Here is a 22,652-nt window from a genome sequence, read left to right as displayed (position 1 = left end):
TACAAAATAATACAAAGCACAATATAAAACGCAAACAATATGCTCTGTGAAAGATTAGCCAATAACCAATAACACAGTGTAGCACACAAGACAAAAGCCAATGTATGTTATACAGCTCGTCTCACCTAAAACAAAATAAAGGATAACAGACCAAATATGGATTGAATCAAAGCTCTACCGCGACTCCGTGGCTGTGCGGCTAAGCATCCAAGTGGTACTTATCTCGGTACTTGCCCGAGATGCGCGCGGCAAGATGCGCGTGTGTTTGAAAGTTAAACACAATCCAATGGGGAGGCAAGCGAGCAAACCAATCCCAGCTTCACAGAGGCGGGCCCAAGGTGTCTGTCAATCAAGCTAGGGAAAATAGAAACAGAACGGTATCAGTAAAAAGTACTTGCAAAAGTTCTTGCAAAGTTCTTTCAGAGACTCTCCCAAAAGTTCACAGGTGCGCTCGTGATGAGAATGAACACAATACACAGTCACTTCACCTGTGGGCGTTTGTTCGTTTCACCGCCAGCACAGCACGGCAGAACAGGAAGGCAGAAAGCAAAGTCACCTTGATAGGAGCTGAAGCAGCGTTCACCGCGGCCAAGCAGTACTTATCTCGGTACTTGCCCGAGATGCGCGTGCGCGATGCGCGTGTGCTTGAAAGTTAAACACAATCCAATGGGGAGGCAAGCTAGCAAACCAATCCCAGCTTGACAGAGACGGGCCCAAGGTGTCTGTCAATCAAGCTGTGGGCGTTCGTTCGTTCGTTTCACCGCCAGCACAGCACGGCAGAACACCTTGATAGGAGCTGAAGCAGCGTTCACCGCGGCCAAGCGGTACTTATCTTGGTACTTGCCCGAGATGCGCGTTGATAATTTATTTTATTGTCCAGCTGCCTCATACATTCTTCACTGTAGTCTTTTCTGCCGAGTACTGCCGTGTCCCCCTCTTTGTCTGCTTTTCAAATGACTATGGATTCATTGTCTAATAATGTCTTCAATGTTACTTTCTCTAAATTACTCAGATTCTGAAGGTCCATTTTTTCCCTGTTTTCTTTTCCAGTGTTGTCATTTCTTGTAGCACCCTATTCTCAAAGACCTCGGTCTCTGCACTCTGCATCTGCACTGGGGGTACAAAGTCTGATTTTTTATGTAGGCCACTGTCTTGTTCTCTCTCGTCTACTTTTTCAGTGAAGAACTGTTTGAGATGTATCTTCCTCATGAATTCTGCAAATTCTTCTCTGAAGGTAAAACAGTTGTATTTACTGATGGTCACAAATCCTAATCCTTTTTCAATGGTAGTTACTTCATTTTGCTTAAGGGTATGGTGTGGTTCACCATAGTGCTTTCATGCTGCAGGTTATTCTCTGTTCTGTATCCCAATACTGTGGGTCCCTCTCTAAAAAATGCTGTCCATTTGCTGTTTATCCTGTTCCCCCGTTGTCTTCCTCTAGTGTTCCTTATTCCTGTTGTGTATTAGAAATGTCTTCCTCTTCTCCCGGAGTTGCTTCCTTCTCCCGTAATGTCCTCACTAGAGCTATAAGACGTTCCTCTAAATCTCACTCTTCTTTTCCCATTCGTTTGTTTCTGGTGATGTCCTGGGTCTTCTTGATCTTTAGAGTAGTAGTTTTCCTGAGTATAGCTGAAAGCCTTTTCATGGGTAAACTGTTGGACATCTTTTTTCAGTCTTCTCACTCGTTCTTTCGTTAGGTCTTCTTTGAATGTTTTAATTTCTGACAGGATTTCATCTGTTCTCTTCTTGTAGTGTTCCAGAGGGACTAGTTTCTTAATTTATTCCTCTACTTTCTGAAGGTCAATGGCTATTTTCTCTGTAGTCTCTTTTGCCGTGTCTATGATTAAGATCACCCGGTCCCTTCCGCATTTATTTGCAATATAACTCCATTGTATCCGAAAATTCGTATTGTCGAGGAAGAGCCTGGGTTTGTTTCTTATTACAAATCCTTGCAGTAATATTCCATTCCTCAAGTATTCCAACATTATAGACCCGTGTAGTTCTGATCTTATTAGTCTTTTTTTAACTTGTGATAGCTCATCCCAAATGGTCAAACCCAGAAAAACTGGATTACATTCGGGAGGGCAAAGAATACGGAGGAATCTAGTTCAGATCCCTAAAGCCAGAGGGAATACTAGACAAGATGGCCCAAGGCCAGGTTGTTCTGACATGACTGGCACACCACATGGAGGATAACTAAGTCTCCCAGGGTCCCAGTCTTCAACAGGGGGAAACCAAGAAAAAAACAGAGGAGCACAATTGTCATTTCAGTGGCGGGAAGACTTTGGGATTCGATGGTGCACGCCACAGAGGTACTTTCCAGCCTCAGACATGGTCAGCCAGGGAGAACTCGCACCTCTTGGTCATATGGCAGAAGGAAGTGCAGCCCCGCCCCTCCTTGTGGGCATTGGGACAAAAAAAACTTTACAGCTGCCCCCGCATTCCAATGAACTCAATAACATGCATACCCACTTGCTGAACACAGGAGAGAGCACAGATGTACTTCATGGACGGAGAGTCTTTAAGCAGAATAAAAGGAGAGCGAGCAACAGTTACCGACCAGCTGGCTGGTCCAATATGGCAGCTGGCCTATTTGATGACTTTCTCCAGAGGGGCAGGAATATATTGTCTCCCTGCCAATAAGCATGCCCAGAACAATCGCATGACCTCTCAAGCCAGTCATGGCATAGCTGCAGAGTAGGAGTTCGGAGATAGAGAAGGAGCGCTGTACGAAGCTGGAGCACTAGAGCAGACAGTGTTGGAGCAGGACTAAGGAGGCCAGAGGGCATAACAGGATTTTGGAGGCAGTAAAAAGTAATAAGGGGTGGAGAGGAAGATCAGGAAAAGGAGTAGTGAATGGTGAAAGGAGTGTTTAGGAGGAGAGGTGATAAACTAGTTAGAGGTTCAGGAGGCAAAAGAAGTTGTGAGGAAAGGAACAATATTAGGTGGATTGAAGAGTGGCATAGCGGAGATAGTTCCCGAGGAGAAGTGGGGGACGGCCATAAGGGGGAGATTGGGAATGATGGGTGAGGAAAATATACAGAGATAGGATGTTAGAGGTGATATCCTGGAAGGAGAGGAGGAGGAGTTCAGTGACAGAGGTTGGAGGACAAGGCAAATCAATCCCCGAGGAGACCATGATGGTAGATGTGTTGTGAATCATAAGGTTTGAAAAGATGACCAGGGTAAGGGTGGAGGAGCAAGAGCAGGGAAGTACGTGTGAGGGATGCCCAGGACACACCAGACTAGTGAGGACAGGAGGTAGGGACAATAGTTGAGAATAACCCTCAGGAGTGAGGATGTGGGAGGGATAAATGAGAAGACTCAAGAAGAAGCAGCTAGAGGTAGTTACACCCTGAGCCAAGGGTGTGTTAGGTACATGCACGTGGCAGAGTGTTGAGGGGCTGGACAATAGGGAGAGGAGGTGCAGGAAAAGCCCCCTTACGAACAAAGACATTGTGACTCGTCAAGGTGGTGGACAAGGTGTTGGGGATTAGATCAATGTCCTCAAGATGGTGAGGTGAAAAGGCATCATTGACTATGTCTGTATAGAAGCTCAAGTGGTCAGACTTTTAATGGAAGTGATGGGGGTTCATTTTTAGGATGCCTACCTCAGCTCTCACCACAGCCTAAGCTTAGCGTGCAGACAGACACTGGGCCCCAAGACTTGGACAAAGTAGTTTCCCTGTAAAGGAGAAGCAGGGGTCCTGAACTGACAGAAGGAGAAACCCTGAGACTCATGTTGGATGCCATACACTTAAGTGCAACACATAGGCCTGTGCCTGAACACAGGGGCTTGTGTCTAAATCCAGGAGCTTGTGGCAGAATCCAGAGATTTTGTGTTGGAACCCAGAGACTTTTTTGTGACACCAAAGATATTGTTAAAGCGAAAGAGAAGTCATCCTGTACTGTTAGGGCGCACTCTTAAATCCTCTCTGCTCATTCCAACAAAAAAAGAAAACACAATGAATCACTGGTATTGCATCAGATATAGTGTTTGTTACAGCACACAGTGGGGAAAGTGCATGTGCGCATAAGTGAGAGTGCATCAACCGCAAAGAGTTTTGAGTTGTTTGAAGCAAAGAATGGTGCACGTCAATTCTGCCACAAAAGGGTTGTCTAACGTATCTCTCGTTCCAACTATTCATAGAAGGTCAGTTGTTCTTTTCGGTTTCCAATTTTATGGTTTAATTCTAGAATCTTAATCTAATTACACTTTTGCACAACTAGCCCAGACACAAAAAGTGCCTGCACTTTATACTTGTTAACATGATAATTAAATTGTAAGTCATTTTACAATGACCAGATCATTCACAGCTTTTGAGAATAGCAATGAAACCCATGTTTAACCACCAAGAGCATCACAGGCCACAGACATTCAAGTATGTATTGAATGTAGTAACTGTCTATGCTGCTGCTGTGGGGTGATTTCTACATAGAAGCATGAATGGGTCCCTATTTAATGGAGTCCTTGTGAAACATAGGTACACCTTTAGGTGTCCCACGAAGCGCTTGATCTTGACTTGTTTGCATATATTGTTTTTTTGTTGTAGATTTAACATAATGCATAAATTGCCATACCATTGTAGGATTCTGACACTGTGGTTATAACGTAAACTGCTCTCTGTTGTGAAATCGGACCAGTGACTCAGTGAAAGTTTCTCTTGGTTAACCCCCTCCACCCATTTCCCAGTAGGATTTGGTGCTTTTTCATAACTCATTCCATCTGTCTTTCCTTTGTAGGGATGGAGTTCCATGAAGAGCTTCACCAACTCGGCACCAGGGAAGGCTTGAAAGGAAGGAAGCTCAGCAAGGCCGTGGAAGGTTTCGCTTGGAATATCACAGTGCTGAAGGTAGGCCTTACCACGCCCCTCTGGGGACTAGCTCCAGTCACAGAAGGTTTGAGATGAAGGTAGGCCTGACCGCACCCCTTTGGGGACTAGCTCCAGTCACAGAAGGTTTGAGATGAAGGTAGGCCTGACCGCACCCCTCTGGGGACTAGCTCCAGTCACAGAAGGTTTGAGATGAAGGTAGGCCTGACCGCACCCCTCTGGGGACTAGCTCCAGTGACAGAAGGTTTGAGATGAAGGTAGGCCTCACCACAGCCCTCTGGGGACTAGCTCCAGTCACAGAAGGTTTGAGATGAAGGTAGGCCTGACCACACCCCTCTGGGGACTAGCTCCAGTGACAAAAGGTTTGAGATGAAGGTAGGCCTGACCACACCCCTCTGGGGACTAGCTCCAGTGACAGAACATTTGAGATGAAGGTAGGCCAGAACACACCCCTCTGGGGATTAGCTCCAGTGACAAAAAGTTTGAGATGAAGGAAGGGAGGCCTGACCGCACCCCTCTGGGGACTAGCTCCAGTGACAGAAGGTTTGAGATGAAGGTAGGCCAGAACACAACCCTCTGGGGATTAGCTCCAGTCACAGAAGGTTTGAGATGAAGGTAGGCCTGACCACACCCCACACCTCTGGAGACTAGCTCCAGTGACAAAAGGTTTGAGATGAAGGTAAGCCTAACCACACCCCTCTGGGGACTAGCTCCAGTGACAGAACGTTTGAGGTGAAGGTAGGCCAGAACATACCCCTCTGGGGATTAGCTCCAGTGACAGAAAGTTTGAGATGAAGGAAGGGAGGCCTGACCGCACCCCTCTGGGGACTAGCTCCAGTGACAGAAGGTTTGAGATGAAGGTAGGCCTGACCACACCTCTCTGGGGACTAGCTTCAGTGACAGAAGGTTTGAGATGAAGGTAGGTCTGACCACACCCCTATGGGAACTAGCTCCATTGACAGACGGTTTGAGATAAAGGTAGGTCTGACCACACCCCTCTGGGGACTAGCTCCATTGACAGACGGTTTGAGATGAAGGTAGGCCTGACCACACCCCTCTGGGGACTAGCTCCAGTGACAGAACATTTGAGATGAAGGTAGGCCAGAACACACCCCTCTGGGGATTAGCTCCAGTGACAGAAAGTTTGAGATGAAGGAAGGGAGGCCTGACCGCACCCCTCTGGGGACTAGCTCCAGTGACAGAAGGTTTGAGATGAAGGTAGGCCTGACCACACCTCTCTGGGGACTAGCTTCAGTGACAGAAAGTTTGAGATGAAGGTAGGTCTGACCACACCCCTATGGGAACTAGCCCCATTGACAGACAGTTTGAGATAAAGGTAGGTCTGACCACACCCCTCTGGGGACTAGCTCCATTGACAGACGGTTTGAGATGAAGGTAGGCCTGACCACACCCCTCTGGGGACTAACCCCAGTGACAGAAGGTTTGAGATGGATCCGGCAACTTCTAGAGACAAGGCTTTCTCCTGCTGCCAATACCTTGATGTTGTGCGACACAGAACACTGACATTTGCTAGCAGTGCTACCCACCCTTGCAAAATATGCACAGGAGGTTTCCTGCTTTGTGTTACACAAATGTTTAGATTCATTTCCTATATTTTCTGGGCTGCCGACAGTCAGCAGCGAACAACCAGAGTTCCTAAATATCTGTAGGTAAAATTAGTTTAAGACATTTTTAATCCGAAAAAAAAAATACAACTTTCACCAGTGGTCTAAGTGTACGAAAAGAAGTAGTGGAACTATGTTCCCTGCTGGCCTGTCCCGCTTCCCACAAACCCCATTACGACGCCCCCTCCCATGTGCCATACAAACCCCTAAGCAAACTAACCTGCTGTTTAAGGGAACGTTCAGAGCAGGGCACTGAAGTGCACATTTCAACTTCTTCCTACACTTTTATTTCAAAACGAAAACCATTCCGGAACGATTTCTTTTTAAAATAAAAGTATAGGAACAGTAAAACTTAATTTATAAAAGTAGAGGAGTACCGCTTCCAACCGCTCCCGCCTACTTCCACCACTGACTTTCACCAGATAAATTGCAACCACAAACTAACTAGTGGGGATGTTTTTATGATAGATATTCCAGTTGAGTAGTTAAGGAGCTTTGTGATGCTGGTTAAAATGGAGTATCAAAATAAAGGGAATCGGCACCCATAATATTTGAAAATGTAAGGTGCAAACGTCCTATGATAATTTTTTACTTATTAGACCATAGACTTCCACATCACAAAATGGCATAGTGTCATCTCATTTTAGGTTTAAAAAGTCACCTATGTGTTTCTGAAATTGTAGGGCGAAAAAATGAAACCATTATTGTTAAATCAATACAAAAGTAATTTTTCATTAATATAAAAATCATTGTACCCATATTTCACCCTCACACATTAAATGCACCATTTAATAACTCATGCACATATTATTTGAATCATACTTTTCCTGATCTAGCTGAGCGTCTCGGTCAAGATCATACAACACATTCAATAGTGTTCCAGTCTTTTCTTATTTCACTAGCTCTTGAGTGGCCGATATCTTGATGGAGTATTTGCTAAACATTAAAACGGTAAATTCTTCATCAATGCCGAAAAAAACCACATTAATGCTCCAAGGACAATGGGTCTCAATACCGGTTTGACAGTAATTGTCTGGTATTTCCGTGGAAATACCACCAAAATCATTTACCATTACCGCCACTCACTGAGTCCGGTGGAATTACCACCAGATTGCAAGTGATGGGCAGCCGTTGTTAAACCACATTTTTAAAACGCATTGAACTAATTTTTTTTCTCCAGATTTGCAATTAATACTAATGTTGCCATGGCAATGCTGCTGATTTTGCTGGAGGTAAATCTTTGACTTGGTCAAAATTTAGAATCGGTTGTGTGGTGAAAGTGGTTGTAATTTTGTTGCCACCAAAAAAGTGGCAGTAATGGCATTAATGCCACTTTTTTACCGCATTGTTGTACTTGGAATGAGGCCCTATGCATTAGCTTGTGGACCAATTTTGCAATATTATTTTAGAAAACAGAAAGAAACCCGTGCAAGCAATTGCTTGGTTGTCTGGAGTGTAATTAAACTACAACTAAAGCTGTCGTGTCAACACCACTTCTTGATTAATCTCTGCTTTTTCTGTTTTAAGGGACATTTAGGGACATTTGCGAACAAGTTTTCAGTAAATAACTATTTGACAAAGATTCACATGTTTGACGTCAGTTACTCCCATCATAACTTTCAAGTGGTTGCCATGTCCATCCACAAAAGCGATTTAAAGAACCCCGTAATGTACCACTGCTGGAAGGAAAAGTGCAAGGTACATCTGATACACCAAAATGGCTGACTTGTGGCGGTGTTCCATATCAGACATGTCCAAATCTTACTCCGAAGCAAGGTTATGCGATGCAGGGGCGGAAAGAAAGGAAACTCTGACAATTAATGTATAACAATGTCATGCCTCTCCATCCACAGGGGCTTTTCACGAAATGTTCCTTTACTTCGCACATCCCATTCATTTATCGACATTTTCAATACTTCACCTGAGAATGTCCACTTTAGCTACTTCTTTACGAATGCCCTACAGTTGCACACCTGGCAGCCTTCTAGAAAATGTACACCTGCTCCACAGGCATAGATGTGCAACTCTTTTATTAATGAATCACGGGTACGTTCACGTGTAAATTAGTAGAAACATTGCACAACTATAATTTATGAAACTCCATGGGACCTTACAACGATGCGATATCTATACAGTGATACAGAGTGTATTCTTTTTATAGTGCATCTAAACTGAATTGCCTCTGGGGACTCTCGGATATGCATTTAATGCTGCAGTTCCATAAACATGGACCGTTTCCCCTTTGATCCTTACCAGGTTCCAGACCTGGTTATTCCAGAAGTGTTACAGTGAACATAGGGAATGTTGCACAGTGACTGATAGTACATTCTTCATGATAAAGGGATATCATATGATAGGTTATTTATAATGTGCTTAAAACCCAGAGGTTTCTAAGCGCAGACCCGGGGATAGAACCTCGGTTGCTCCATGTCGCCTTGCTTCCAAGGTGAGCACGTTGCCCCTGAGCTATCCTCCCGAGACCGGGTCCGGGATTGAAGCCTTTGTTGCTCTGCTTAGCGCAGACCCAGGATTTGAACCTTTGTTGCTCTGCGTTATCTTGCTTCCATGACGAACGCGTTGCCACTGAGCTATTCTACCCGTGCCGCTAGATATCTTATTTTGAGAAATACATAAGAAATGTGTATTTCAGGGCAAAAATAAGTATAAACACTTGTATCAACATTTGCTTTTTTGATTGTATTTTTATTTAGTTAAGCTTAATGTATGTAGAAAACGTGTAAGGAATTATATATTATCTAAAAAACAAACATTATTAAACAAAATTACAGACAGGAGGAGACAATAATAAGATGAAAAAACCTGAAGAATGGCAGTCAGCATCCCATTGGTGCTGCTGAGCCCAATTCTGAGGTGCCTTGTTTGGAGTGTATGATCTACTCTGTATAATGCATGGCCCAGACACATGCTTTACATTACAAAGCCTGCGGGAATTTTGAGTCCAACCCTGCTTTTGCAGTAATCATGCTGGCAACAACTGCGTGCCTTATTTTACTTTTTTTCTATCCACCAATCCTGTGATAATGTGTATTATGTTAATGTCCAGTCCATGTATAGCTCATTGTAGTAAGTATGTAGATAGCACGTCTCTCCAGTACTGTCATCTAATGAATGCTTTTGCCCCTTGCGTCTCCGTATCTTGTCAGAAGAAATTATCCCACTAAATGTATGAAGCTTTATCAGTGAACTAATGTAAACGTTTTGCATCTCATAGGTGACTATTGTCACAACCTTCTGCTTCATGCTGAGCAACTTCATGGTTTGATCTCTGTAAGGCAACTATTTCATATTTCCTGACTAATGCATGTAATTGGGAAGCCGTGATAACATGGGCCTAATTGAATTGCAGGGTCATTTGCACAGGGATCTACGATTTAAGACTTTGGTGCAAAGAGGGCAGTGATCATAGCAAAGAGATATCCAGTTCCAGTGCAAGGTTAACTAGGCTGCTGCCTAGGGCACTGGCCTGGAGGGGACACTGAATTTCAAGTTTTTCACTCTGCTGTCATCACTTACAAAAGTGATGACAGATAAACAGATCTAACGTGGTTTCAGGAATGTCACATGCAAATAAGATTCCTGTACAATAGCTCACCGATTTGAGCCTATTTGGTGTGATCTGTGTTTGATCTGCTGGTCGCAGGTTCAAATCCCAGAAATGTAGACTCAGCCTTTCAGCCTTCCGAGGTTGATAAAGTGAGTACCGATTTTGATGAGGTGATAATGCATGTAAATATGTTCTGTGTAAAGCGCTTTGATAAAAGCGCTATATAAATGGCATGTTATCATAATAAATAGATTCCTCTCTACAAACCACAGTGCTTACAGATGTAGGAATCACTCTTTCCTGCTACCTTCGCATTGTAGGAGTCACTCTTTCCCACTACCTTAGTAGTGGGAGCGGGGCTACTGGAATTTGTTTTTGGACTGTAGCACCACAGGACCTAGCGAGAGCAAATACCTGGAGGCCTGGCAAAAGACATCAATGCTAGGACAAGGTCACCCATCCTGAACAGGCCAGGAGCGTAGCAACTTCCTTCCCAGCCGGAAGGTTCCGTAGGATCGGCATGGACCAGATGATATAGGCACCTCAGAAGCAGGAGAAAAATATGGGGCAGGGGGAAGTGGGTACGTTTCTGTCGAATCTGACAGCATTTTATTTCTGCATGAGCAATAGACCTACAACAGCTAAAGATGGATGAAAGACTCAGTATTGTACAAGATTACCTACTCCCAAAAGTTCGACCCCCAAAGGTCTGACCCCCAATCTTCCGCATATATATATCTATGTGAGGGGGTAAAGTGAATAAAAAATGTATAGGGTAAGGTGGGGGGCTGTGGGGGGACTCGCCCCACAAATATATTTGCGGAAAATTGAAAAAAGAAAAGAAAAATGACTTTTGGGGGCCGAACATTTCAGTTCAATAAAATCACGTAGATCCGAAAGGCTCAGCCATGATACGAGATGGCGCAGTCATGTTTAAGGAAGTGGCGCTGTGGGGAAGATGATTTGTTGGCATGCACGAGCCCATACGTCGAAGCAAATTTATTTATTTACACCCACTAAGGCTGCCCAACAAGACAGCCCTGTCTTGAGCCTGAGCCCCTCCATACTCGACCAGCGGATCTCTGAGGCACAGGGCCTCTCCCCACTGCAGGAGCAGTGCCACCCTCTTCCAGGGAGGCAGGGGATGCAACGCCGTGCTGCAATGGCCGCCGCACCACCGTTGGACACGCTCAGTCCAAAGCAGAATCGAATTCTGCACTGCGCTCAATAATTTGGCGTGAGCTGCAGGATTACATAATTTTTAGGAAACTCTTGGCAACGCTTTCCCAAAATCGCCATTCCTGCCCGGACGCCATTGGCCCCCACGAGGCAGCCGCCTTTCCAGCATGGCCGCCTGAAAATCGGAGATGGAACCCGCAGCACTCTGCAGGCTGCAGTCGCTGGGATTGGCCCACGGATCCCTCTTCAGCCAACCACATTCGCCGGTAGGCGTAACGCCGGCACACCCACTAAGGCTGCCCAACAAGGCAGCCCTGTCTTGAGCCTGTCCGGAACCATAAGAGCCTCGGGCCCGGAACTCTGTCCGCCACTCCGCTCCAGGTAAGCAGACTTGCTACAGTGCTCCCCCGTAACACTAGCTCTCACGGGCTCACCCCAGAACAACGAACGGCGAGTAGACTCGTAAAACCCATGATCTTCATAAATGGATCTCTGCCTTTGTGTACCCACACGCCGGTAATCCCTCTGTAAAGCCGCAAACACATATCTCACTATGGTTTTATCCCGCAGTAGATACCACATTGCTTAACTGCCATAGCAGGCACAAATACAACAGAATGTATAGTCACTATACTCGTCGCCTCTTGCCTTGTTGCAATCAACTATAGCGTATGTATTTGCAGACGGGTTGCTGTGTTAAATACTAAATACTATAAATATTTTTGATTGTTAGCCAAATTACTGCTCAGATATCCTCAGCACTGCCACTATTGCTCATTAGCCTCTAGTGATCGCCTTGCCACTGCTGTTTTCTAGCCTGTAATGATTGCTTTGCTAGTACTGCTCCTTAGCCTCTAGTGATCGCATATTGCCCATAGTTCTAATAGCCTCTCAGGTTATTACTGTCCTAGGGAATAAACGCCAGTTAGACTAATCAGTCTAGATTGCCACTCCCATCCAACATGTACACCCTGCCTCTACTCATATGCATGATAGGCACCCTGCTCATACGCGATCAAAGGCCAGGGCCAGACAACCACGTGTACAAAAGCAGCCTTAACTCCAACACCATGGACTTCCTGCCTAGTCCCTGCCGACACACCACGCTCGCAGCCACGCATCCCACTACACTGCACTCCAGACTACACAGACTTAGGAACCGCACTCAACCTATGAACTTTGCTACCATACCCTCCTCTATCGCACTCAGAAATAATCACTTAGGTTCTAGGACCAACATTAAAGCTGACACCAGTCACCTCTGCCCAAGTAACATTAGCACTAGCAGCTCTAAGGGGCGCCACCTGACTCCCATCCACAATAAGTCCAAACAATCCTCCTCGTTTCCTAAATTAGAAACCATAGAGCCTATTAAAATCGAGAACCAACCCCTTCCCTACAAATGCGCCCTACTCAATGTTCGCTCGCTCAATGCCCATGCGTTAGAAGTCCATGATCTTATTACCAACCAAGATCTAGACATTATTGTCATCACTGAAACCTGGCTCCATGAAGCCTCTGGCCCAGCCATCACAATTGCACTTCCCAAAGGTTACTCTATCCTCAGACAGGACAGATTAGCCAAAACAGGAGGAGGAGTAGCCCTAATATTCAAAGAGAGCATATCTATCAGACCTGTACCCTACCAGGGAGAAGGAAAGGTAGACACCCTATCCGCCAAAATAGCCCTATCACCAAAAAGTACCATAAATATACATGTGGTGTACCGCCCACCAGGAACTCCGTCAGACTTCATAGGACAAGTTACCCACCTTCTAGGAAACAATATAAAAAAATCTACCAAAACGCTACTCCTAGGTGACATCAATCTAGACTTCAACGACGCCAACGAACACCCACCACATCCTTCACAAAAGACCTCAGTGACCTTGGCTTCTCTCAGAAAGTCACATCTCACACACACACAAAAGGTTGCATCTTAGATTGGATTATAGACCACAATTGCGACACAAACATGGTTTCCAATACTGCCGTCCCATGGACAGACCACAACTGCCTACAATTCACTGTCCCCATAACTCCATGCGCCAAGCCCAACACTCCAGCACCGGCTACAGCAGCCAGAATCGCAAAGAAAGTCACTGCAGAGAACATCAGTGCCTATCTCAATCTCCCATGCTTAGCGCCACCATTCTCACCTGACCCCATCATACTAGCGGAATTATTCAGAGACACATTGACCAGCACCATCAACACATTCGCCCCGTTAGAAAAAAAAAAGAAAAGAAATCATTCCACTCCAACTCGTGGTTCAAAGAAGGGCTCCTAAATCTGTGCAACTCCAAACGTCAGGCACTAAAAACTTGGCAGGCTAACCCCTGTGACACCACTAAAGATATCTTCCGAACCATCTTTAAAGAATTAACAGAACCTCCCACCTGCACTGACGAAATCATTAAAGATGAAGCCTGGTGCGCCAGCATAAAAGCTGCCATGCAAAAAAAAATAGACCTCCTCCAGAACAAAATCTTTGACCATTACAAAGCATAACTTAAACAGAAGATCCAGAAGCAAACTCACCTTAAGCACACAGGTAATAACCCTCATAAATTCTCCTTCGCTGAAATATCTGAGATAGATGTCTAAAACATCTCAAACCATCGCTATGCAAGGCCGATGTATGCCCCCCTAAGATCATCAAAGAATGTGCTGAGCAACTCGCTCCTCGCCTTCATAAACGCCTCATTCAAAACAGGTATAGTCTCCAACTGCCTCAAAGAGGCTTGGGTACGTCCACTCCTAAAAAAAAACTGCATTAGACCCTTCTCAACCTAATAACTACAGACCAATTACAACCGTCCCATTTCTTCTTAAAATATTAGATAAGGCTGCCCACAGGCAAATCAAACTGTACCTCGAAACCAACTCAATCCTTGGAAAGAGACAATCAGGGTTCCGCAAAGGACACGGAACGAAAACCGCCTTACTAGATCTGAAAAACCAAATCACCTCCATCCTTGACATGGGTAAACCTGCCTTACTCCTACTCCTAGACCTCTCAGCAGCGTTTGATCTCGTCGACCATAACACCCTCACCAACCACCTCATGCATGCAGCGCACTTCTCCAATCACGCAGCAACGTGGATCACTTCCTTCCTAGAAGGCAGAGCCATGAAAGTGTTCTCCAATATACCAAACGCTGAACCCACTATCATACACTGTGGTGTTCCCCAGGGATCCTGTACTGCCCCAACACTTTACAATCTATTCACAAAGCCACTATTTGATAAACTGGATGCACTTGGGATCACATACACAAACTATGCTGATGATACCCAGGTGCTCCTTCCCCTCACCGGGAGCTATCTCCAAGACGCTTCTACCCTTTAACAAATTTACTCCACAATCCAAGCCTGGATGGCCACCAATGGCTTATGCCTCAATGGGGATAAAACTGAAATCCTCATCCTCGGTCAAAAATCCACACTAGCCAAATTGGGTCCAACCTATCAAAACATCTGCATTGACAACTGTGTCATCCCAGTCCTATCCTCAGTTAAAACGCTCGGAGTCCACATTGATGCTACGCTATGTATGGATAAACAAGTTAGCGCCATTGTATCGGATTCCGCTTTGAGTACCAAACTGATCAATGCCATAAAACTGTTTCTAACAAAAGATAACTGCCTCTCCATTGCGAGAGCCACCATAGGAGCCAAACTGGACTATTGCAACTCACTCCTAGCTGGTACATCAAAAAAAACCTAGCCAGACTCCAAACCACTCAAAACAACTCCCTCAGAGCAGCTCTCAGTATTCCTAAAAGAGATCACATTTCTCAAGCAAGATAAAATGCTCACTGGCTACCAGTTAAAGACCGAATCACTTTCAAGATTCTCTCCACCGCACACAAATGCATCAACCTTACCGCACCCCCTTACTTATCAGACACTCTAGTCAGAACACAACCCACCAGACTAGAGTACACCAACCAACTCACAGTTCCACGAATTACAAGGGCCAAAGCAGGAGGAATAGGATTCCCCTACCTGGCACCTAAGCTCTGGAACACGCTACCCACAGCCCGTAGGGCTGAAACCTCTCTCCATGCCTTCCGCAAAAATCTAAAAACGACACTCTTCAATTAGCTGTTAGCTCACCGTATGTACTTGCTCACAGCTATGCTCTCTGCACCAATTGTACAAGCGCCACAATGCCACCTCATACTGTATGTGTTTACGTGACCACGGGCTGCTGTGCGCTTAACGAATGTGAATAAATAAATCAATAAATAAATTCATTAGAGATGGTGGTTGTGTCACGTGGGCAGGCCGGGTGGAGTTGTACTAACCTCGAATTGTTCTGTAAAGCCATGCCCTGCAAGGCCAGATGGGTTCAGCATCTTTTGACCGTGGTCATTTTCCACATTTTCACTTCACTCTTGCATTTCTACTTGCAGTTGTTCTGGTAGATTTAAAATAGGGCGTGGTTCCAGCTCAACCCCCATCTAACCAACCCCTATAACCCCAGCCTACCATGAGATTATTTATGGGGAGAATATTACCTGATACCATAAAAACAGGGCACACGGGCCAGATGATATGCCATGTGATTAATTGTTAATGTAACTGTCTTAACATATATTGGCTTTTCTGTACAAGGTTCATTGTGCACAACCCTATAGAAACCATGTGGTTTTTGTGCTTGGGGCTAACAATATTTGGACGGGGAGACTGTGCCAGTTTCTCTGTCCATTTCTGCACAGGTGAATGGAAGTAAAACCAGTCTCTACCTTTGCTGACTGGTTTGCTATTGGATTATTTGGTGATGAGCTGCAGGATTCTGCAGTTCTCAGGCAGGAACAGTAACTGTTCCCCCATTAGCTTTGCTCACACAATGGAACTGAGTGAGCTGTGCTTGCAGCCCATGTCATGAGCAAGAAAACGCTGAGATAAATATAACTTTCTAATGCTGAACTGGACTGCCTCTGAAGTACAGTTCCCATTATATATTTCTTGCAGTGTTTGCTCTCAAGCAGAAGTATATATATTCATGTCATTTTAAAAGTAGTTTACAGGAAGAAATAAACGTTGTTTTGGGCCGACACGCTACTTGCATATTTCAATACTTTACAATAAATAATTGGGTGAATTCTCAGGTGCATGCATTGGCTAAAATTTCTTGGAAAGTCTGCAAAGAAAAGCCACCCAAATGTTATTGTATATTGTGCAGAGGGCCTACACATGCAAAACAAATATACAGCTTTTTCTGCTAACTTCCCAAGCAATTCTAAACCACTCTGCTTAGACGTTGCCTGTGTGCGCTTATCCAGTGCTGACTGTAGATCCACTGTACGTATGCTGGGGAGAAAAGGTGCATGCTAATGGTAAACGATATAATGCTCAACATGTCTGATGTTACCATTCCGGTTCATCATTAACCTTCCATTAAAATGCAGTGCATTCAAAGATTATTTGGAATGTAAAATGATGATTAAACGGAGAGCCTATCCCCTCCACATCAGCTTTACTACCAACAAGTTAAATATAGAGGGTGCTGATAGTGGATTGCCTGCAGTGTACTTGAGCACCAATGATATGATATGATATGGCATTTATAACACATCTCTACGCGAGTGTTTCAAGGCGTGACGCGGCAAGGGAGGGGGAACAGAGGGAAGACAGAGACAACGATCCTACTAGGCAAGGTGTCATTCAGATCACGCAAGTGCAGGGGAAGGAGGAAGGGGAAAGGGGTGGGAACAGTGCAGTATACGCGATAAATAGAATAAATAAAAACAATAAGTAAAAGTACGGCCAGCTGGACGCAATTGCAAGGGTAAGTGCAGATATCAGGTGTTAAGTGCTGGTAGGGGACTGTAGGGATACAGAAAACAGTCCCCAAGTGCGAGGGTTGCTAGGCAGTGCAGGTGCAGGTGCGCAAATAGCGGGGGAGGGGACCTGGGCCCAAGATCAGAGAGAGGCCACGTAACCAATGCAGTTTCAGCCAGGAGTTCAGCAGGGGAGAGGAGGGGAGAAAGCAGAACCACATGTGCTCCAGTTCAGCCGCACTGCAATTTACCTACTTTCTCCTGGCAAATCTCTTCATCCAGAGCAGCCTGCTCCTGGCTAGCAGCAGGCAAACAAGACAGACTTGGGGGTGGAGATTTTCTATATTTGGTATTGGCTGCAGGGCTCGCAAAATCTACAAGCCAACTCGCTCTGGACAGATTTTATGAAGGGCGAGTACTATTTGCATAATATAGTATTTTTTGCATTAAATGGCAAATACATTTCACTGTGCATGGTTGGTTTTTGGGTGGCAACATTACACCAACTATGAAGTGTGCTTATGTTGACGTGCCCCTTTTTCTTACAAAAAAGACTGTTAATATGTTGTCACCCGTCACAATTCGGTTAGTGCATTTCTCTTAGTTCAAGTATGTAAACTAAGGCACTCGACCTGTCGGTCTAGTGGGATTTTTAAGAATTTGCAGGGCCTTGTCTGCATCCTTGCTGCTCCCGTTAGTGAGTGAGTTTGCTAGAGAGAGAGAGAGGGCAATCTTATCCACAGCTGCAATGACTGCCCCATCTCCACCAACCTCACTCTACGCCACATGAAAGAGGACTGTCAGTGGGTGATTATCAAAACTGAGCAAAGTAGGTGGGTGTGGCGATGCAGGTCACCTCCTGTATCCAGCCAGCGCACAGGCAAACTGTACGACGTTCTTTAATCATCAGGCATTACAAAGCCTGCAATATAAACGTGTTTGACAGTTCATCGAATTTTTTAAGGGGGGTGGGAAAGGGCAGCTAAGTGGTTGGGGGGGTGTTGGGTATAGGTAAAAATAGGTGCAGGCGGGGGAGATTGGGGGAACCCCTACCCAAAAGAAAACTTTTGATGAACTGTCAAACACGTTTAAATTGCAGGATTTGAAATGCCTGATGATGAAATGACATAGAACAAAGGCAGGCACAGGTGTGAGCTGCTGGGGTTAGAGGCCGAAACTTGTGCGTGCGTGCGTGCGTGCGTGCGTGTGTGTGTGTGTGTGTGTGTGTGTGTGTTGTAGTCTTTACATGCTGATTCCCATGCCGTCCCTACTTTTTGTGCGAGGGAATCGTGCCGTGTTTCTTGTGTGTGAATGAAGCTAGCGCTGCTTCTGGGAGTGCTGTCCTTGGTTAGTGTACTAAGAAGGGACTGTGTTCATGGTGAAAGGGAAGCTTGTGAACTTGGCCTGCAGGACATGCATGTGAGCCGACACATTTTTATCCTTCTTATAGTCGGGGGCACATCGAGGCGAGGGTACAGCAAAGGGGCCTTTCACCTTGTGGGCAGACATTCTTGCACCAGTACTGGATATGTATTGTCATTTGCAAACTTTAAAATCTGAGCAAGCGCTATAAAAACACAAGTGCTATGGTTACATGCTTAGTGCCATCATGCCTGAGCAAGGAAGAACAGGTACAAGGGCTTCTTCATAGTACATTTCATAGTGGCTTGCCAGCATATTAGTAGTGTGTTCTTCCTTTTGGGTTTCAATTGGTCCGGCTATGAAACAACTCTTTGGTAACAAATAAAACAATAAAAAAAACACGAGCCCTCTGTTTTTGCTTTTAGGACCTCTGTGTAGGGTACCTGCAAACGGCGATGTGTTTCTGCATGAACAAAGCACATCGAGGCGTCTTCATGCGTGGCTGCTTTCAGCCTTCAAGGCCAGTGATCTGCAGGCCACAATCTACCACTGTCAAGTGCAGTGTGCGTAAAGCAGCTTCAAGGCTCATCCCTGATTCCCATATATCTAGAAGCTATAATAATGACACATGATTATGTAATGAATAATCATTATATAGTAATGAAGACTAATGACCCATGAAATACTGGGGTGGTATGCCCCCAGGCGGCGGCCCGACCCCTTTGGTAACGGCCCGCTGCCGTAGTTAAGAGTTCGAGCAAAGCGATGTGGCGGCGGTGCCGTAACCGACATGGTCGGCCCGCAGACTCAGGGCATATCGCCATTAGCACCTGTGTAGCTTTCTATGCGGGTGCTAATGGCTTAATTTTTAATTTGTTTTAAAGAAGCAAACCTTGATGTGCATCCACTGTTTCCGCAAGTTCGTTTCCACTGTTGATGACCGTGATGTCATCAGCAGTGAAACGGACTCGGGGAAAGCATGCCGTGACAAGGGGATGTGCAGCGAGGTAAGTTTCTTTATTTTTTTATTACACTCTTAGCACCCGTGCAGGAAACTACACAGGTGCTAAGAGTGGTGGGAAGAGCGGGGAAGGGAAGGGTGTGCTGCTCAGAATGTGGGCTTGTATCATACAATACAGTCCGCGTTCCAAGCATCCTGATTGGCCAGCGCCCCCCTCCAGGGGGCTAATGGAGTTTGGATTCTGCTTTACGTCTGTCTGCTGTCTGTGATGAAGTCCCATGTATTAGGGTGGGTGATGGGGCCCAGCTGACATTTGTGCACTGCTATGTAGGATTCAATCTAGGCAAGGGCTTGATCGTGAATCCCAAGAAGAAAGAGGCTGTTAAGAAGATCAGAGTGCTTGACAGTGTCAAAGGTAGTGGATAGTTCAAAGAGAGGATAGGTTGGAGTGATGAGCAGAGGAGCTGAAGTTGGAGAAATTCATGAGAGCAGTTTCCGTGGAGTGACAGGAGCTGAAACCTGCCTGTAGGTGGTCTCGAAAGTTGTGGATGTCTAAGTAATGTGTAAAACGGTTATTCTCCAGCATGGGGTCTGGCATGGATTCACATGAATATTCCCCGTCGTCAGGCTGGGAATCCTCTGTAAAGAAAAAACCAGTATCAGTTTCGTTTCTGATCTGTCTTTCGTAGTAGTAACCAATCACTGATCTCTGCGTCATACTGACCACAGCCAATGACTGCCCTCTACCTAAGCCCCGCCTCTGTTAGCCATCTTCAGATTTTTACCGCACATTCAAGTGTTGGGATCCTCGTGCTATTGCTCTCGAGCGTTAGTGCTATTTTTTCACGTTTTTTCTCAAAAACTTCAATTGTTTCGGTCAAAAAGAGCCTCAAGCTCCACCGATTCTTCATCCGATCACCGGGGACCCGTGTCGGATTCGTCTACGCCCCTCAAGGGTGAAGATTTCGTCGAGCTACGCTTTTGGAGGACTCCAGAAGTTTCTCAGGCCCATCTCGGACATGGCCCAGGAGAAGGGAAGCTCGACGCCCGGAAAGCTGTTCAGGGTCTGCCCTGGATGCCAGCTTCAGAATGTCTTTAAGGACGAACACTCCTTTTGTCTTTACTGCCTACATGAGTACAAGTCGCACGTGGAGAAGGACTGTGCGTTTTGCGGCAATATGTCGGAGGGGACCATGAAGGACCGCCATGAACGTCTCGCCAACTGGCTGGAAGGGAAGAGCCCGTCAGGCGAGAAGAAGAGGAAGAAATCCGAGCGGTCTTCTAAGACCTTTGAGGACGCCCCGGCGACGGGGGTCCAACACAAGGCCAAGCACCGCGAGTCTGCTGGCACCGGCAGCGCCGAACGGTCGTGCTCTAGGGGCGCCAGGCAGGGCGCATCCTCCCCGGCACCATCAACCACGAGCCAACGCTCTGGTTCGGGTAAGAGGAAGGCCGAGCACCCGGCGAAGCTCCTGGAGAGGCCCCGGTCGAGCTCGAAGGCCCCATCGGAGGGAGAGCGAGGCAGTGTCCCCCCCAAGGAGAAGGCGGTGAGCGCACCTAAGGTGGTGAAAGCCTTAATCCATCCGGCCAAGGCCTCTATCGAGACAGTCGCGGCGGCCCTGGCTCAGCCTGTGGAGGCTACACCAGTGGTGGCGACCTCGGGGCTCAGAGTCTCCCTGCCACCGCGGAGGGAGTCCTCTTTTATGCCCATCGACAGGACCCCCGTAAAACCTCCGACGGAGAAGAAAAAGGGGGGGCAGGAGGTCGTCGTGGATTCGGCCTCAACCTCTGAGGAAGAGCTGATCGAGGTCTTAAACCACGGCGTTGGCGTGGAAGAAGACCAGCCCGTCGGGAGGGATCCCGACGTAGGTGACGACGATATCGTCGAGGGTGCCGACGGGGCCCCTGACCGCCCGTCGGACTCCCCTCAACCAGCGCCGCAAGACAACTCGGTGGCCATTTTGTTGGCTATACAGTCCTTATGCTCGGAGATAAGGACAAGACTGCCGTTACCACCAGCGGAGGAACCGCTCCCGACGGGGGACCCGGAGCCAGGCCCTTCTGGGAGCCCTCCCCCTAAGAGAAGAAGGATTCACCCTCCACCTCCTTTTCAGCCATCGCGCCCTGTTCAGCCCTCCTCCCCGTCCACGACTCGTGGGGATGATACCGGGACTGACACGGCCGCGACGGGTACGGACGATGAGGTTTACGACGAGGATCTGCCGTCATCACCTCCCACCCGGGCTTCCCCGCCCGACGAGATTGGATTGTTTCACTCCATGATCACCAGGGCATCCGAGCTCTTCCAGCTCTGCCCGGAGGAGAAGAAGAAGGAAGGTTTCCTTTATCAACGGCGCAAGGCCAAGAGGAAGACGGTTCTCTCCGTGCCTCTACTGGACGATATTTGGGATGAGGGCCTCGCCCTCCTCAAGAACCCATCCACGACGCCGGCTAGAAGGGATCGGTACGAGAAGAAGTACCGGGTCCCGGACGCGGCCCCCTTGTGCCTCCGGGCACAGCCGACCCCGGACTCCGTCGTCTCCGCGGCGGCCAGGAAGAAAGCGGGGGGGGGGGTGCGGCCTCCACGTCGACTTCCCCGCCGGACGGCGAGGGAAAGAAATTGGATAAGATGGGGCGCAGGGTCATCTCGTCTGCAGCGACGACGATTAAGGCGGCCAACGCCTTGGCTATCGTAGCCCGCTACTACAGGGAGCTGTGGTACAAACTGGCCCCCCTGCTGGACTTCCTACCGGACGACAAGAGGGCGGATGCCCTAGAGATCTTGCAGGAAGGTGAGGTGGCGTCGGACCACGCCATTACGATTGCGACGGACATCGCCGACACTGGATTTCTCCAGTTGGGCAACGGCGTGTGCCTTAGGCGGCGTGGATGGCTCAAGGCTACTGACTTCCGTCAAGACGTGCAGACCAGAGTCTTGGACATGCCGTTCGATGGAAACAACCTGTTTGGGAAAACAGTGGACGATTCCCATGAAGCCATCAAAGCATACACGGAGACGGCCCGGGCTCTCGGGGTTCTCCAGCAACGGCGGCCTGCTCTTTCGGAGCGGCGGAGGCAAGGGCGCCTCCAAAGGTTCCGGCGGCGGATTTTCCACCTACCGTCAAGCGGCCCGTTCGTCGTCGCAGGAAGCTTACAGGGGACGAGGCAAGTCAGGCGGACCCCGCCGTCGTCGCCAAGGAGGTCAAGGCGGCAAAGCCTCGTCGAAGCAGGACTGAACCGGCCGTGGGGTCGGGCCCCCACCGAAGCACCCCGGTGGGAGGCCGGCTGGCGAGCTTCGTCAGCGTGTGGGAGTCCATCTCCCCCGACCGTTGGGTG

General features: G+C 47.2%; 1 protein-coding gene across 1 annotated transcript in view; it reads left to right on the top strand.

Annotated features, from left to right (window-relative positions):
* Positions 1 to 22,652, top strand: part of PLCL1 (phospholipase C like 1 (inactive)) — a 1,260,670-nt gene that overhangs the window by 1,089,400 nt on the left and 148,618 nt on the right. Inside the window, exon 5 of the mRNA XM_069615809.1 lies at positions 4,744 to 4,853. Within this exon, the coding sequence (XP_069471910.1) occupies positions 4,744 to 4,853 (110 nt within the window). The remainder of the gene's footprint in view (positions 1 to 4,743; positions 4,854 to 22,652) is intronic.

Source organism: Ambystoma mexicanum, chromosome 9 (genome assembly GCF_040938575.1).
Source record: "Ambystoma mexicanum isolate Mex_15411 chromosome 9, UKY_AmexF1_1, whole genome shotgun sequence".
NCBI lineage: Eukaryota > Metazoa > Chordata > Amphibia > Caudata > Ambystomatidae > Ambystoma > Ambystoma mexicanum.
Note: the sequence above shows the minus strand (reverse complement) of the source record. Positions and strands in the feature narration are given on the sequence as shown.